The sequence below is a fragment of the Crinia signifera genome, chromosome 5 (genome assembly GCF_055691185.1).
Source record: "Crinia signifera chromosome 5, ASM5569118v1, whole genome shotgun sequence".
Lineage (NCBI taxonomy): Eukaryota > Metazoa > Chordata > Amphibia > Anura > Myobatrachidae > Crinia > Crinia signifera.
The window spans coordinates 22504087-22520030 of record NC_139221.1 but is presented as its reverse complement, the minus strand read 5'-3'; the positions used below and the strand labels follow the sequence as shown (position 1 = coordinate 22520030).

At 47.3% G+C, this 15944-nt stretch overlaps 1 protein-coding gene across 1 annotated transcript in view; it reads right to left on the bottom strand.

Annotated features, from left to right (window-relative positions):
• Positions 1-1036: 1036 nt before the first annotated feature.
• SACK1A (scaffolding CK1 anchoring protein A) overlaps positions 1037-15944 on the bottom strand; it is a 29010-nt gene continuing 14102 nt past the window's right edge. The window contains exons 2-4 of the mRNA XM_083186188.1: positions 14140-14307; positions 13126-13250; positions 1037-1610 (exon numbers count right to left, since the gene is read on the bottom strand). Coding sequence (XP_083042314.1) covers positions 1037-1610; positions 13126-13250; positions 14140-14307 — 867 coding nt within the window. The remainder of the gene's footprint in view (positions 1611-13125; positions 13251-14139; positions 14308-15944) is intronic.

The window sequence follows — 15944 nt, the reverse complement described above, 5'->3', positions numbered from 1 at the left end:
AAAATGACAACTGCCGGCACCAGGGCAAGTCCACCGCGCTCACTGTGTCCCTCCCCTTGATGCAAATGCTAAATTTTGCGTTTGCATCCCTAGTGTGCAAGCACTTTGATATACAGTGAAGCACGTACTCAATACCGGCTTCCTCCTGGGTCCATTATCCATGTTGCTGTGGATGTGTGTCTTGAAGTACGCCCCCCCCCCCCCCCCCAAGTGTCCGGACATGCCTGCGTTGTCCACACTGTGCCCCAGCAACAGTCAGTCGCCATGTCGTCGCTCCTAAAACTGCAGTCACAATACGCAAATTGTAAAACCGTCACCTGCGATTTTTAGTAGACCTGCGGCGCTAGATGAATTAGCCCCAGAATCCAGAAAACATTGATCGTTGATCTGCAGCATAGTAAATCTGCCCTTTAATTTTTAAAATTTACATTGTAATATTTTATTTTGATCAATTGGAAATATACATAAATATACATACATACAAAAAAAAAATATATATATATATATATATATTTATATACCTTTTCCCCAATGTACTGCATTCTCATTTCACCATATGCACAAATCAATCTACAATCATCACTGTATCCATCCGAATTTCCTTTCATCTTACATATATACTATATAAACCAGTGCAAGTCTTTGGTTCAATCGGTGGCGCCAATAACAGTAACCATACAATGGTACACGGGTATATACCGTAACACTTTCTTTAACAAGAGTAACAAAAAGCAGAACATGGAAACCACTTTGCTAAGCTACAGGTAAAAAAGTAGTGTAAAGAAATATGTATAAATGTTAAAAAATAGTAGTATACTATATCAAGAACAATACTTTCTGGCGGCAAAACATGAATACATACAGTGGCAGCGAATAAGCATGGGTGCATAGTTTTTGTACGTTTTCAATGTCACAAATTTATGTCTTATTTAATAAAAATGTCTATTTGTTTATATTATGTTCTCTTTGTTCCTTATTCACCTTTCAAGTGTTTCTCTAATAGTGCATTCTGAGCATCATGAGACAATCCCAGACATTAAGTCATTGTAGGCTTTGAGAATAATCTCCATCCTTGGGTAAACCTCGAGATGGGAGGTTCCTCCCTACGGGTCCTGATGGAGCGGTAGAGGGTGTTATTGTTGTTGAATAGGTGTGAGGTGGGCTCCGGATGATAGTTCCTCTGCTGGTAGTTGGTTTGGTAGTTGGTTTGTCCGAGAGGGGACCTCAGGGAAGAGTATCCATGGAAAGAGTTTATCCTTTGAAGTGGAGACTGGATTGGAGACTGAAGTGGAGACTGAAGTGGAGATTGCACTGGGGAGTATACAGGGGATGGGGGGCGCTGTGAAGCTTGGGAGATGCTGGTAGCTGGGGAGCTACTAAGGGGTTCTGATGTAGTATTGGCACTCTCCTGGGTGCTACTGCCTGTCCTGGTGCTCACCCCACCGTTGTCTTTCCTCAGTACTGGTGCCATGGGAGCTGGAGACTTCAAACCCATCACTGGTTTGGAGGAGGCATAAAGATGCCTGAATTCCTCATCGAACAGTTCAACCACCACTCCAGAAAACTTGGACAAGAAGTTTCGGTGGACCTGCCCAGACAGCCACGTGAAGCTGAAATAACAGAGAGAGAAAACGTTAACAACCCATTGGTCTCTATATCCAGGGCTAAAAGTGTGATGAGGAACGGAGTTCCACCCCCTTAAATGGTGAGGTGGAACTAGTTCAACTTCCTTAATGTTTGTGGGTACCCCCCAAAATCTAGGAGTTCCGGTGGATATCACATGAATATTGCGTAATAAATGTGCCTCTAAATTTGCGCCGGTCGTGGTGCAACATCCGAGTGCAAAGTTACTGCCCTTTTATTTTTTTTGTTTGCATTGCCCCCAACTGAGAATCAGGCCCATTATGCATAAACAATGCTATGAAAACTAAGTAAGAATTACCAATTAAAAAATAATCATGTTGCATAATAAAATGTAAAAATTATACAAGCAAAAGGCAGAGATTGTTCACAAATTATATAGAGTGGCTAAAATACATATAAATATAGAGGACTTACTATTATGAAATAAAAAAATTCCAATGATCATTTAGGAAAATTGCTTCAAAAGCTAATAAAAAAAATAAAAAAAATTGCACCTGCTCGCCACCTGTTGGCACCCACCAATCCTCTCGCCAGTGCCCCCTCTTGAAGCCTGCGGCAGCACAAAGCCTACCGTTTTTTTACAGTCCCTACGGAGGGTGGCTGGCCACACCTCCCTGCACTGGCCATGCCCCCTCCCAGTACCTGGACACGGCACAGCTGTTGTCACTCACAACCAATCACTGCAGTCCTCAATGACTACACTTTGGCAGGGGGTTTTGTTACTGTGGGGACCGTGTGACACGATTAATGGCCCCACTGTACAAAGCTTGTAATATTGTCATTGTGCCGCAGGGGCGTGGCTACAATGCTGTAATTGCAGTTACCACGCCCCCACACAGCCTCCTTCAGTGAGCCCCATCCCCTATCATCGCCGGCCCAGACACTTACCTTACTGATCTCACTACCGTCTCCCGAAGACGGTAGCCAGAAAGTCAGCAACCATGATGTATTGTAAACTGAGGATAAAATGAATCAAATTCAATTATCGCTTAATCATTGCTGTAGCTGTATATAACTGCGCCAGCCAATAGAAGCTCGGAGCCGATTGCAGTGAATTTGGCCTTTGCGGCACATGAACAGCCCCCACACATGCTAAGGTCACAGATCCTGTCTGATGACTTCTCAATGAACCTGTTTGGAAAGCTGGGAACGCAGACCAGTGAGCGCCATTCGTCTTTCAACAGATCAAATAATCAAATGATAACTGTCATTTATGGAAGCTATTACAGAGCCTCAGAACTCTTTTGAAGAGTGATGAAATAAATGCAAAATAGTTTGTGCGTGTATACCCCATACAAACTTGTGTGTTGGCCTTGGGACCGTCTCCTTGCGCTGACTACTGACAGAGGAATGCAGGAGTCACGGCGCAGCACACTACCTGCCAATCACCGGTAATTATGGACAAGTAGGAACAGAGGCAGCGAGTGAGGGGATAATCTAATCAACACTTTGTTTGGCTTTTGCATCAATTTGCCCTTGAGGGTAAACAGAGCCATTATTTTATATCATACATTTCGGTGGCAAAAGTTCATCTTCCAAAATAAGGGCCTGATTCAATCCAGTCTAGCAAACAGGTAAACGCCTCCTGCCGCCGAGACGAAACACTCCCCCTCGCGTGCCCGCCGCACATCCAAAAAAATCATTTGATAATCGCTAACATCTAATGATTTTTCTGCCATTCGGAATGAACACTGGACACTAAGTTTTAATTTATACGGTGTCCTCAGAATTTGGGGCGGGCGCTGATGTCATGTGTGCAGGGGAATGCCAAGCATTTTCAGGCAGATGCCCATAAAACGCTGGACGTTTCCCTGCTTCTGCCTCGACCGCCCTCCCCCCTCTTCCTCGATTGAATGGCTCGACGAGTGTGAAAGTTGCCAAAGCTGTTCGCTTCCGGGATTTGCACATGGCCATATTCGCACACGCAGCGGGGACGAATTCGGACTGCTACGAACAAATCTGAATCGTCCTTTAAGTTAGTTGTGCAAGTGGCGCGTTGCCTACATATCTATCCGGCCCCCCGCCTGGCCCCCCGGAAGGGAGTGCAAGCCTACCGCATTTAGCAAGGCACCCGCATCGGCCCTCACACCACCTCCTTTTACTGGTCAAATACCGGGCATTCGTGGCTCTTTGTTGAGGGGGCGGGGCTAAAATGACAAATTGCGTCATTTAGTACCACCCCCTTCTGGAAGAAAAGCTGCAGAAAAGAGAGGAGAACTTTAAGGTAGGAAAGTATGCTATGACTACTGTGTCTATGTTATGATAAAAGGGCCTGATTCTGGTGGACTCGCAAAAAAGCGGCATTTCGCTGCTTTTCGAGCCAACTAACGCCACCGGCTGCGCGCTGAGTGTCACCGCAGGCCTACGAATTGATGATTTGCATAAATATCGATTCGCGAAAAATTACTTAGCCACTTACTGAGTTAATAAATCGCATTCCGCACACACTGGGGAATGAGAAGGGGAATAATCTGTATTGTTTGTGCTTGTTCCATACACCTGAGTACATACATTAGCTGAGTTTATGTGTAAGAACGTCAGACAATGATTCCAGCTGAATACATCAGCCCTGGCACTGATTCTTGTACCCTGTGCCAGAATACACACAGTATATACGGACTGGAGCCAACAGTGCGCACCTTCTGTGACAGGCCGTACATCATATTTATTTCAAAGAATCAACGAACAACACAGAACAAATTAATTGTGTAATTGTGACAAGTGCTGAACTGAAATGGAAGTGGTTTTGTGGACCTGAGTCAGAGGAACTGATGTGTGTAAGCACCTGAAGATACTCAAAGTGGGTTCCTCCGACCTGGGTATTTCTTGCTGTTCAAAGGGCATGCTGCCATTTTTGCTCTGCAATACGTTCAGAGTCTGCGGAGTTGGGTTCTATTTTATTACTGGAACTACATTTTCTCCTGTATGTTGGTCTTCCCAAGACGCTCTATGCAATGTAATACAATTCTTTTCCTCATCAAATGATTTTTTTGCACCCACACGCAAGGCTGCAAATGGATGTTTATGCTAAACATCCATTTGCATACGTGCAGGGAAATCGGTGTGCTTGGGGGCGGCCACTCACCCCCAAAGTGCACAACCTATACCTGTGTGTGAATACCGTCCATCACCAGCAGAGAATCATCAATCTCCGGTGCCTGCTGTCACTTCACTACCAAGCACCTCCTGGCAGTACTAGAGGTGGGATTCAACCGGTTCTCACCGGTTCTGCAGAACTGATACCTAATATACGTATCAGTTCTAAGGATCCTAAGTGCTAAGGAGCGCCGCAGATGCTCACAGGGTACTGTAAGCAGCTGTGACAGCCGGGCAGAGAGCTGCGTGCTGCCTGGCTGTATACATAAAGCAGATCCGCGGCTCGCGAGCTTGCGGTCTGGCAGCCAATAAGGAGCGGCACTGGTTGTTCATTATTGGCTGCCGGGCCGTGAGCTCCTATTGGCTCGCGGTCCAGCGGGAGAATTCAAAATAGCCGCGGACCTGCTTTCAGTATACAGCCGGGCAGCACGCAGCTCTCTGCCCGGCTGTCACAGCACCTTGTGAGTGTCCGCGGCAGTAAGATGCGGCGGCATTTCACTCCCCCTTGACAATGAGCAATTACTCCCCCTTGGCAACCAGCATGTATTCCCCCTTGACAACGAGCAATTTACTCCCCTCGACAACCAGCATGTATTCACCCTTGATAACGAGCAATTTTCTCCCCATTGGTAACCAGCATGTATTTTCCCTTGGCAACGAGCATGAAGCCCCTGGCATCGAGCAAAACCCATGAGCATGTAGGTAAGTTGCACTTATGATTCAAATATGTAATGGGCATCATGGTGTGCGGCATAATGTGTGACTGGCATCACGATGTTTAGCACAATGTGTAATGGGCATTAGTAATGCCCATTACACATTGTGCTAAACATCGTGATGCCAGTCACAATTACGCACAATTACGCATTACGGTGTGTGGCCTTATGGGTAATTGGCATTACGGCATGTGGCTTTATGCGCAATGGGCATTAGGACATAGAACCTGTGGTTAATTTATTTGAATCCCACCACTGGGCAGTACCCACCCCCATTGCTGGGCAGGATATCAGGTGATCTCAGCTTAGCGCCTCATCCTGACTTCCATTCCATTCCTGATCTTCTAAGATTATACAGCCTAGATGCAGCGGACTGAGCCAATGCGTATATCAGTGCACCGTGGTGGCGCTTTGTAAGGGACCTTTGACCCCTGGTGCCTAGAAATGTCCGGGTGTAATACTTCCTCATACGTGAAACAAAGTTCAATCACCTAACTTTACACTGAGTCATGTAGAATGGAGGAAATACTGACAGGTACCAGAAATTCAAGGTACCTGATGGATTATCTGCCCAATATGACATACCTGTCTCATTATGAGATTATGGCCATGTTACTGCCCCGAGCCTCCTTGTGTTAGAACCTCAGGAGCGTATTTCCATCACTGTCAAGAAATGGGTCTCAGGTAACTATTTTTCTGTAAATGTAGCTACAGCCTGGGGTTCCCAGCGATGCACACTGACAGGCCCTGCATGTACTTCTAGGTAATGACAAACTATGCTGACCTCCAAACCGGGAGACAATGGAAAATCAGCGTCCTGCTTTCTCTCTTTCTATGAATCAACAATTATATGGGCACTCCGCTGGAGAGGTCAGGGGTGCAGAGAGACACACCTGTCCCTGGGAAATGAATGGAGGAGTGGCCTAAAAAGGGTGGCGCCCCTTAAAAATGATAGAATGTTAAATATGAATAATTGCAAGACAATTTCATTTCACAGGAGTGGCCTTTTTCATGGAGAGGAAGCACGGAGGAGGGCACCCACTTCCTACCTTGCTTGCTGGAAGTATCATGCTCCTGCGCCCCAGTGGCGCCTGCTCTCCCCCCCCCCCCCCCGCCGCCACCGCTGGGGCTGCGGAGCCTTCCTTACGCCACTGCCCGTATGCACTAGAGAATGAAAAATCTGGGACGCCTGCGTTTTCCCTGACACAGCCAGAAAGTAGATAGATATCGTCTACAAACGCCAGATTCCTGTTAACATCCCCACAGCATGATGCTGCCACCACCATGCTTCACTGTAGGGATGGTATTGGCCTGGTGGTCCAAATATGGTACCTGGCATTCACGCCAAATAGTTCAATCTTTGGGCGGTATTCAATGAGAATACCTGCGAGGTGCAGCGAATCCTTTTTAGGATTCGCTGCACATTCGCCACGTTCCGGAGCCGGCGGGCTCCGGTATTCAACGTGTCAGGGGCTCGCTGCCCCTGACCGGCGAATATGAGCTCCTGCGGCGATTGCCGCAGGGAGCCTGAGGACGGTGCCAGGCAGAGAGATGGTAGTCTCTCTGCCTGCCCCAGAACTTTGTGGGGGGTAGGTGGGCTTCCCGGGTGCCAGGCAGCACAGGCTGCCCCCCGGGGGTGCCAGCAGGGGAGCGTATATTCACTACACACGATCGTAACGATCGGATGCAGTGAATATATGAATATGTAATGAGCGGCTCGGCTCCGGCGCCCTCTGCTGGATGCTGTGTAAAAAAAAATATATATATTTTTTTTTAAATTAAATATATATTCATGCACATGAATAAAAATAGCATGCCCCTCCTCAGAATAAAATTCCTGATTTTTTGACACCAAATGTAAATAAACAAACCACTTTATTTTAAAAGTTCACATTCCACTTCACCATAAAAAGATAGCGATTGCTACTCGGTGAATCATGGTGAAAAAAACCTTGAAATGTATTCGCCATGTGGTCATTGAATAGGGTGATTCACCGTTTTAGTCAGAAATTCGCCAAACAGCACAAATTCGCCATAAAAACATGGCGAATCAGGCTCATTGAATACCGCCCTTTGTCTCATCAGACCAGAGAATTTTGTTTGAGATTTTCAGTTTAATTTTGGCAAACTCCAGGCAGGCTGCCATGTGCTTTTTACTAACAAGTGGCTTCTGTCTGGCCAATCTACCATACAGGCCTGATTGGTGGATTGCTGCAGAGATGGTTGTCCTTCTGGAAGGTTCTCCTCTCTCCACAGATGAATGCTGTAGCTCTGACCATCGAGTTCTTGGTCACCTCCCTGACTAGGGCCCTTCTCCCCTGATTGCTCAGTTTAGAAGAACGGACAGCTCTAGGAAGGAATCAGTTCTGGTGGTTCCAAACTTCTTCCATTTACGGATGATGGAGGCCTTTGTGCTCATTGGGACCTTCATAGCAGTAGATATTTTTCTGTACCCTTGCCCAGATTTGTGCCTCAAGACAATCCTGTCTCTGTGGTCTACAGACAATTACTTTGACTTCATGCTTGGTTTGTGCTCTGACTGTCAAGTGTGGGACCTTATATAGTCAGGTTTATGTCTTTCCATTCATGTCCAATCAACTGAATTTACCACAGGTGGACTCCAATGAAGCTGCAGGAACATCTCAAGGATGATCAGTGGAAAGAGGATGCACCTGAGCTCAATTTTGAGCTTCATGGCAAAGGCTTCGAATACTTATCTACATGTGATTTCTTACGGAGTGCACACACATGCAATTTACCCTTCGATTTTGACTATATAGTCTTGCATATCGCACATCACATGGAGACGTGGTTTTAAGCTTTCTATCCTGATTCGATGCCAATGCGCGCTCCCATTCAGCTGAAACCGAAAAGCCAAATAGACAGGGCAGCAAGGACTATATAGTGCAGACTGAATGTAGATAGTATGAATTGTATGTACATAGCCAGGGCCGAAACTAGGTGTTTCGGCGCCCGGGTCGGCAGTCACTTGGTCGCCCCCCCCCCCCCCCCCCACTAAATTACTGCCTTGGGGACAGGCAGCGGGGGTCCGGGGACTGGAGAAGGTTAACTCCGACTCCTAGCGCTGCCGGGCGGTGGGCGGGAAGCAGATTTTGAAAAGACTTGCCGGACGCTGATTGGCTGAATTCAACCAATCAGCGTCCTGCAAGTCTTTTCAAAATCATCAGCGCTTCCCGCCGCCAGGCAAATAGCGAGCGGCTGTGTATGTGAAAGCTGACGCTACACCAGTCCCTGGACCCCCGCTGCCAACATACCTGTGTGCAGCCAGCAGGGGTAGGCAGCGTCCAGGGGTCCAGGGACTGGTGTAGCAGCAGCCTTCACTCACTCCATCTCCTAGCGCTATCTGCCTGGCGGCAGGAAGCGCCGATGACTTTGAAAAGACTTGCCGGACGCTGATTGGCTGAATTCAGCCAATCAGCGTCTGGCAAGTCTTTTCAAAACCTGCTTCCCGCCCACCGCCCGGCAGCGCTAGTAGGAGCCGGAGTTAACCCACCAGTCCCCGGACCCCCACTGCCCGTCCCCGGGACCCTGGTAGGAGCCAGCGTTAACCCACCAGTCCCTGGACCCACGCTGCCCATCCCCGGGACCTCACACTAGCGCCCCCACCCTCCAGCTCCCGGTGCGCGTGATCCCCTAGCCCCCCCCCCCCCCCTAGTTACGGCCCTGACATAGCACGAGTTAGCAAAAATTGCATAACAATCTAATCTTAAGCCCTGTACACACGGGGCGATATATAACCAGAGATGGTCGCTGAGGAAAAAGAAACTGCCGGGGAGCCTGACAGTGGAACCAGCAATCACTACGGGCAGAAAATGGGAGCGTGCACCCGGCGATTTTTTTCGCCGGTGCACACTCCCATCGCTGGCATTATGGCCACTCAGCGACCATATTTCCAGCGATATTTGCAATAATCGCCCCCGTGTGTACGCACCTATAGTCGAATAGCAAAGGAATCTCACCGTGTGTGCACACCATTAGTTTTTATTTTTAATAAATCTGCAAAAATCTCCCAAAAACATTTTTTATGTTGTTATTATGGGGTAACATGTGTAGAATTTTGAGGGACAAAATTAATTTATTCTGTTTTGTGATGAAGCTGTAACATAACAAAATGTGGGAAAAAGTGAAGCGCTGTGAATACTTTCTGGGTGCACTGTATATCTATATATAAGGTACTGTAACATGATAAAACAATGCGATAGTTAAATCCTTGTTTAATACTCTTTGATGAATATCTTCACGTAACCCCATTAATGGCTAATAACCCTCTTCTCACGTAATAAGCCCTAACTATCACTATATACAATGAAAGGAAGGCGCCGCGGCCTACTCATTACTGTTCTCCTAAATCGGCAGAGACTCCCCCAGGCTTGTACAGGTAAAGATTATTAAGCATTCATTAGCAGCAGCAGCAGCAGCATTTTATAGCCTTTTCTAAATGACACCTCCACATACCAGGGTTTCACCAATCCTGTTATTACACCAATTATAACATAGGGCCGGGCCCTGGAGACACGCTATATTACAGGATCTATTTCTGGATCCACTTCAGGATAAAAAGTTATTGTATTTTTATATAAATACATATCTGGAGGTTACAGGCTGCGACTGGCTGCAGAATACGGCATAAGGGTAACCTGTTATCACACGCAAGGTTTCTCACAATGTAAAAACATAGGGCCTAATTCAGGTTGGTTTGCAAAAACAAACTCCTTTTTTAATGGACAATACCATGCTGCGCTGCAGGCGGGGCAGATGTAACAGGTGCAGAGAGAGTTAGATTTGGGTGGGGTGTGTTCCAACTGAAATCTGAATTGCAGTGTAAGAATAAAGCAGTCAGTATTTACCATGCACAGAAACAAAATAACTCACCCAAATCTAACTCTCCCTGCACGTTACATCTGCCCCATCTAAAGAAGGAGTTTGCTTATGCAAACCAACCTGAATCGCCCCATATAGTAATATTATATTTAGGTAAAACATACAAAGGTTACTATTACTGGGTGAATGTCGCTGGACACTGTAAACTAGGGGCCTGTTTCAGACCTGCGAATATATGCTGCCTAGCAAGCAGGTTAATCCCTTCCGCTGAACGTAAGCCCCCCCGCTGAGTAAATCCCTGCACTAACATGCACTGGCACATCCCCTCGCATACTAGCTGACCATCCAATCATTTCTGTAGTCTATACTTACTACCCAGATGCCCGCTATCCACCAAATTGGCATCGACACGCCTGCATCTGCAGGGGTTTGCCCAGCATTTCTATGGGCGCACCCATAAACGGACTTCAATGAAGCTGCAGGAACATCTTAAGGATGATCAGTGGAAAGAGGATGCACCTGAGCTCAATTTTGAGCTTCATGGCAAAGGCTGTGAATAGTTATCTACATGTGATTTCTTACGGAGTGCACACACATGCAATTTACCCTTCGATTTTGACTATATAGTCTTGCATATCGCACATCACATGGAGACGTGGTTTTAAGCTTTCTATCCTGATTCGATGCCAATGCGCGCTCCCATTCAGCTGAAACCGAAAAGCCAAATAGACAGGGCAGCAAGGACTATATAGTGCAGACTGAATGTAGATAGTGTGAATTGTATGTACATAGCCAGGGCCGAAACTAGGTGTTTCGGCGCCCGGGTCGGCAGTCACTTGGTCGCCCCCCCCCCCCAAAAAAAAAACAAAACACCAAATTACTGCCTTGGGGACAGGCAGCGGGGGTCCGGGGACTGGAGAAGGTTAACTCTGGCTCCTAGCGCTGCCGGGCGGTGGGCGGGAAGCAGATTTTGAAAAGACTTGCCGGACGCTGATTGGCTGAATTCAACCAATCAGCGTCCGGCAAGTCTTTTCAAAATCATCAGCGCTTCCCGCCGCCAGGCAAATAGCGAGCGGCTGTGTATGTGAAAGCTGCCGCTACACCAGTCCCTGGACCCCCGCTGCCAACATACCTGTGTGCAGCCAGCAGGGGTAGGCAGCGTCCAGGGGTCCAGGGACTGGTGTACAGGACACTGCTGCACACACACACACTACACCCCTCTGGGAGGGCAGTACAGGACTCTGCCGCACACACACTACACCCCTCGTGGACACTAGACCCCACAGGGAGGGCAGTACACGACACTGCCGCACACAAACTACACCCCTCAGGGAGGGCAGTACAGGACTCTGCCGCACACACACTTCACCCCTCTGGGAGGGCAGTACAGGACACTGCCGCACATACACTACACCACCCCTTACACCGGCGCCTACACTGTCTCATTCATTATACATGTTTCCCAGTACCGTGTGCTGGGTACTGGGAAACAGAATATACAGGAGGGTGTTATATGTGTTCCATGGATTAGGGCCGGTTGCCTTTGAAGTCTCTGTTCACACACTTGTTGCTCTCCTGTGCATTTCCATAGATAGAATCAGAGATAAACAGGCCGGTGCGCAGTCCTATAATTACAGGTAATTCTGGGAGAACTGTGTAACAAGTACCTGTTATATAATAATCAGCTTTGGCAGCAACAACTATGTACACGTTCTCTATACAAGTCTTCCTAAAAGTGAACTCTTTTATTGATCTCTCCTAAGTGATCAAGATAATTATTTATTATTATTCATTTTACTGTTTTGTGGAGGAAATAATCCATTTCCAAATTTCTGTCTGCAAAATAACCTGGTTTTTCTATGTATAGTTTCTGCAGCCCCTATTTCCCTATATCAATGTTGTAGAACCTGAATCCTTACATGCTGGTAGGCTCACTTACGATTTGGCAATTTATCACATGTAACTCTCAGGGAACTGCAGGCAGGGGGACAGGAGAATTTTCAAAAACCCCATTCAAATGAATGGGTGGCCGCTGATTGGCTGAGAGCCTTCCATTCTATTGTATGAGGTTTTTTAATCTCCTGTCTGCCACTCCGACTCCGATTCCAATCCGATGTGCACTTGACCGAGCATCAAATTGAATGTCAGACACATGCTATTTCTCGGCCAGATCTGCTGGAATTGGGTGAAATTGGGCCCAAATCTCATAGTGTATGTCGGCCTTAAGATTTGATGGAGGATTCTTGGTCTGACTTCCCAAATTTTTTTTTGTATTATATTTTGATTTATCAAATCTTTATCAAATCTTGGAAATAAATACAGCAGAGAGAGAGAGGGATAAAAAGGGGTAGACTTATCAAATATTGGAGAGAGAGAGAAAGTACCAACCAGCTTCTAACTGCCATGGATGTGCTAGAAAAATGACAGTTAGGGACTTATTGGTCGATTGTTTCTCTCCCTCAATGATTTACTACATCTCTCCCTAGGGGATGCAGTCAATTTGCCGGCGGTCGGGATCCCGGCGGTCGGAATCCCGACACTGGAATCCCGACCGCAGAAATCCCGAAACTTTCTCCCTCCGTGGGTGTCCACGACACCCATAGAGGGAGAATAAAATAGTGTGCCGAGCGTAGCGAGGCACCGGGCCCGCTGCGTGGCGAGCGCAGCGAGCCCACAAGGGGGGGCGCTCCACGTCCCCCCCATGTCGGGATTTCAGTGTCGGGATTCTGAACGCCGGGATCCCGACCGCCGGCATTTCGTATCGGATCCCTCCCTAGGACCCCTCCTACAAGCACAAATACTGCAGTATCATAGACCAGCCACCTACCTGTATGTGCCGGACAGGACGCACCTCCAGTCGGATATGATGAACTTTTCATGAATTTGGCCAAAAAACTTCTTGCCGGATTTTGCGCAGTAAACTTCGCCCGTTACACTCCTGATAGATATATTCTGTAACATACCAGTAACAGTGTCAGGACCGAATCATATGGAAACCATATCATACACCAACCCAGGATTTTATCAGTGGAAATGGTGACCAGGTAAAAATCCTGGGTCTAGTGACCCAGGATTCTCACCCAGGAACCAAGCAGGATTTTAAGTGGGAAACGACTCTTACCCAGGTTTTTTGACCCGGGCAGGGTAGGGGAGGCTGCCATTGTGCAGACGCCCCCCTCTGCTCACCCATCCCTTGCTAACAGCCCGCCCCTTCCCTGCCAGTGCCCCCCCCCCACCGCCACTGACCCCCCCCCCCCCCCGCTGGTGCCTGCCCTTCGTTGAATGAACAAAACTGTAAGAGGTTCATGATAATTGTATAGGTCCTTAATAGGGACCTACAGTATCCAGTTCTTTCACTGTTCTTTTTTATTATGGAATCTTTCAATTTTAGAAACCATGGTCCTAAGGGGGTGATTCAGAGTGACACGCTAAACAGCAAAAAAAAATCGCTGCATAGCGAGCCTTCTATCGCCGCCCATGCAAATGCCCACCGCAGTCCGCACATCCCAACCGCTTTGCGAATGGATGTTTTTGTCCCGAATTACGATGTGTTAACATGGACACCGTGCGCTCGCCATGCTTTGGGCACGGTGCCTCGCTGCCCTCGGAACACTATTATATTCTCCCTCCACGTCCTAGTGGATGGTAGGGTATGAAATACCGCCGGGTTTTAAAAAAAAAGTGAAAAACTCATGTCGACCATTGACACCACTCTCCGTTCTCTATCCTGCAGCCAGTTTCTCACCCTGCTACAATTTTTTACCCCTAGACCACAGGTTCTCAAAGTCGGTCTTTTATCTAAAACATATAACAGATGCAGGTGTGTGGAAATAGCCGGTACCTGGAGATGGACGTCTTTCACCTGCAGCTTCTCGCACATGTCCAGGAAATTCTGTATCTTGCTGGCGTCGAGCAGGAGGTAGACAAACACGTTCCTCTTATTAGCCGCTTCCAACACATCGCAGAATATCTCAGCGTCTGTGAACTCGTCCATCATTATAGCCAGGACCTGGACAGTATAAAGTAATGTGTGTTACACATACAGGTTGGTAGTGTAAAGAAACTCATATTGACCTTTTTTGACTGTAGAACTTCCCATTGTCGACCTAATGCTTGTGTTGAACTTCTGCCCCTGTCGACCTTCTGCCCCTGTCGACCTTAGGCATGTTGACCTATTTCATGTGTAGACCTATGAACCATACCCCCTATAGTATCTATCCATCTGTCCAATAGGACCTCTAGCATCTGTCCAATAGGACCTCAAGCATCTATCCATCTATCCAGTAGGACCTCAAGCATCTATCCATCTGTCCAGTAGGACCTACAGCATCTCTCCATCTGTCCAGTAGGACCTCTAGCATCTATCCATCTGTCCAATAGGACCTCTAGCATCTATCCAGTAGGACCTATAGCATATCTCCATCTGTCCAGTAGGACCTATAGCATCTATCCATCTGTCCAATAGGACCTCTAGCATCTATCCAGTAGGACCTATAGCATATCTCCATCTGTCCAGTAGGAAGTATAGCATTTCTCCATCTGTCCAGTAGGACTTCTAGCATCTATCCATATGTCCAGTAGGACCTACAGCATCTATCCAGTAGGACCTCTAGCATCTATCCATCTATCCAGGAGGACCTCTAACATCTATCCATATGTCCAGTAGGACCTACAGCATCTAACCATCTATCCAGTAGGACCTCTAGCATCTATCCATCTGTCCAGTAGGACCTATAGCATCTATCCATCTATCCAGGAGGACCTCTAGAATCCATCCATCTGCCCAGTAGGACCTACAGCATCTATATATCTGTCCAGTAGGACCTCTAGCATTTCTCCATATGTCCAGTAGGACCTCTAGCATCTGTTCATCTGTCCAATAGGACCTCTAGCATCTATCCATCTGTACAGTAGGACCTACAGCCAAGGGCGTAACTACCATAGGTGCAAGGGGTGCATCTGCTATGGGGCCCAGAGCTGAAGGGGGCCCATGTTTACAGTCTAATCTGTATATGCTATATACATGTATTACCATCAGTTGCTAAATAGGGGGCCCTTACAAACTTTTGCTATGGGGCCTACAAATGTCTAGTTACGCCCCTGCCTACAGCATCTCTCCATCTATCCAGTAGGACCTCTAGCATCTATCCATCTGTCCAGTAGGACCTATAGCATTTCTCCATCTGTCCAGTAGAACTTCTAGCATCTATCCATCTGTACAGTAGGACCTACAGCATCTCTCCATCTGTCCAGTAGGACCTCTAGCATCTATCCATCTGTCCAGTAGGACCTCTAGCATCTATTCATCTGTCCAATAGGACCTCTAGCACCTATCCATCTATCCAGTAGGACCTATATCATCTCTCCATCTGTCCAGTAGGACCACTAGCATCTATCCATCTATCCAGGAGGACCTCTAGAATCCATCCATCTGCCCAGTAGGACCTACAGCATCTATATATCTGTCCAGTAGGACCTCTAGCATTTCTCCATATATCCAGTAGGACCTCTAGCATCTCTCCATCTGTCCAGTAGGACCTATAGCATCTGTCTTCTTCAAGGCAGCGGACATTTTTGGAGGAACATTTTCAGCAGATGCCAATACGAACGGACAGACTCATTGGAATCTGCACCCCCACAGCACCG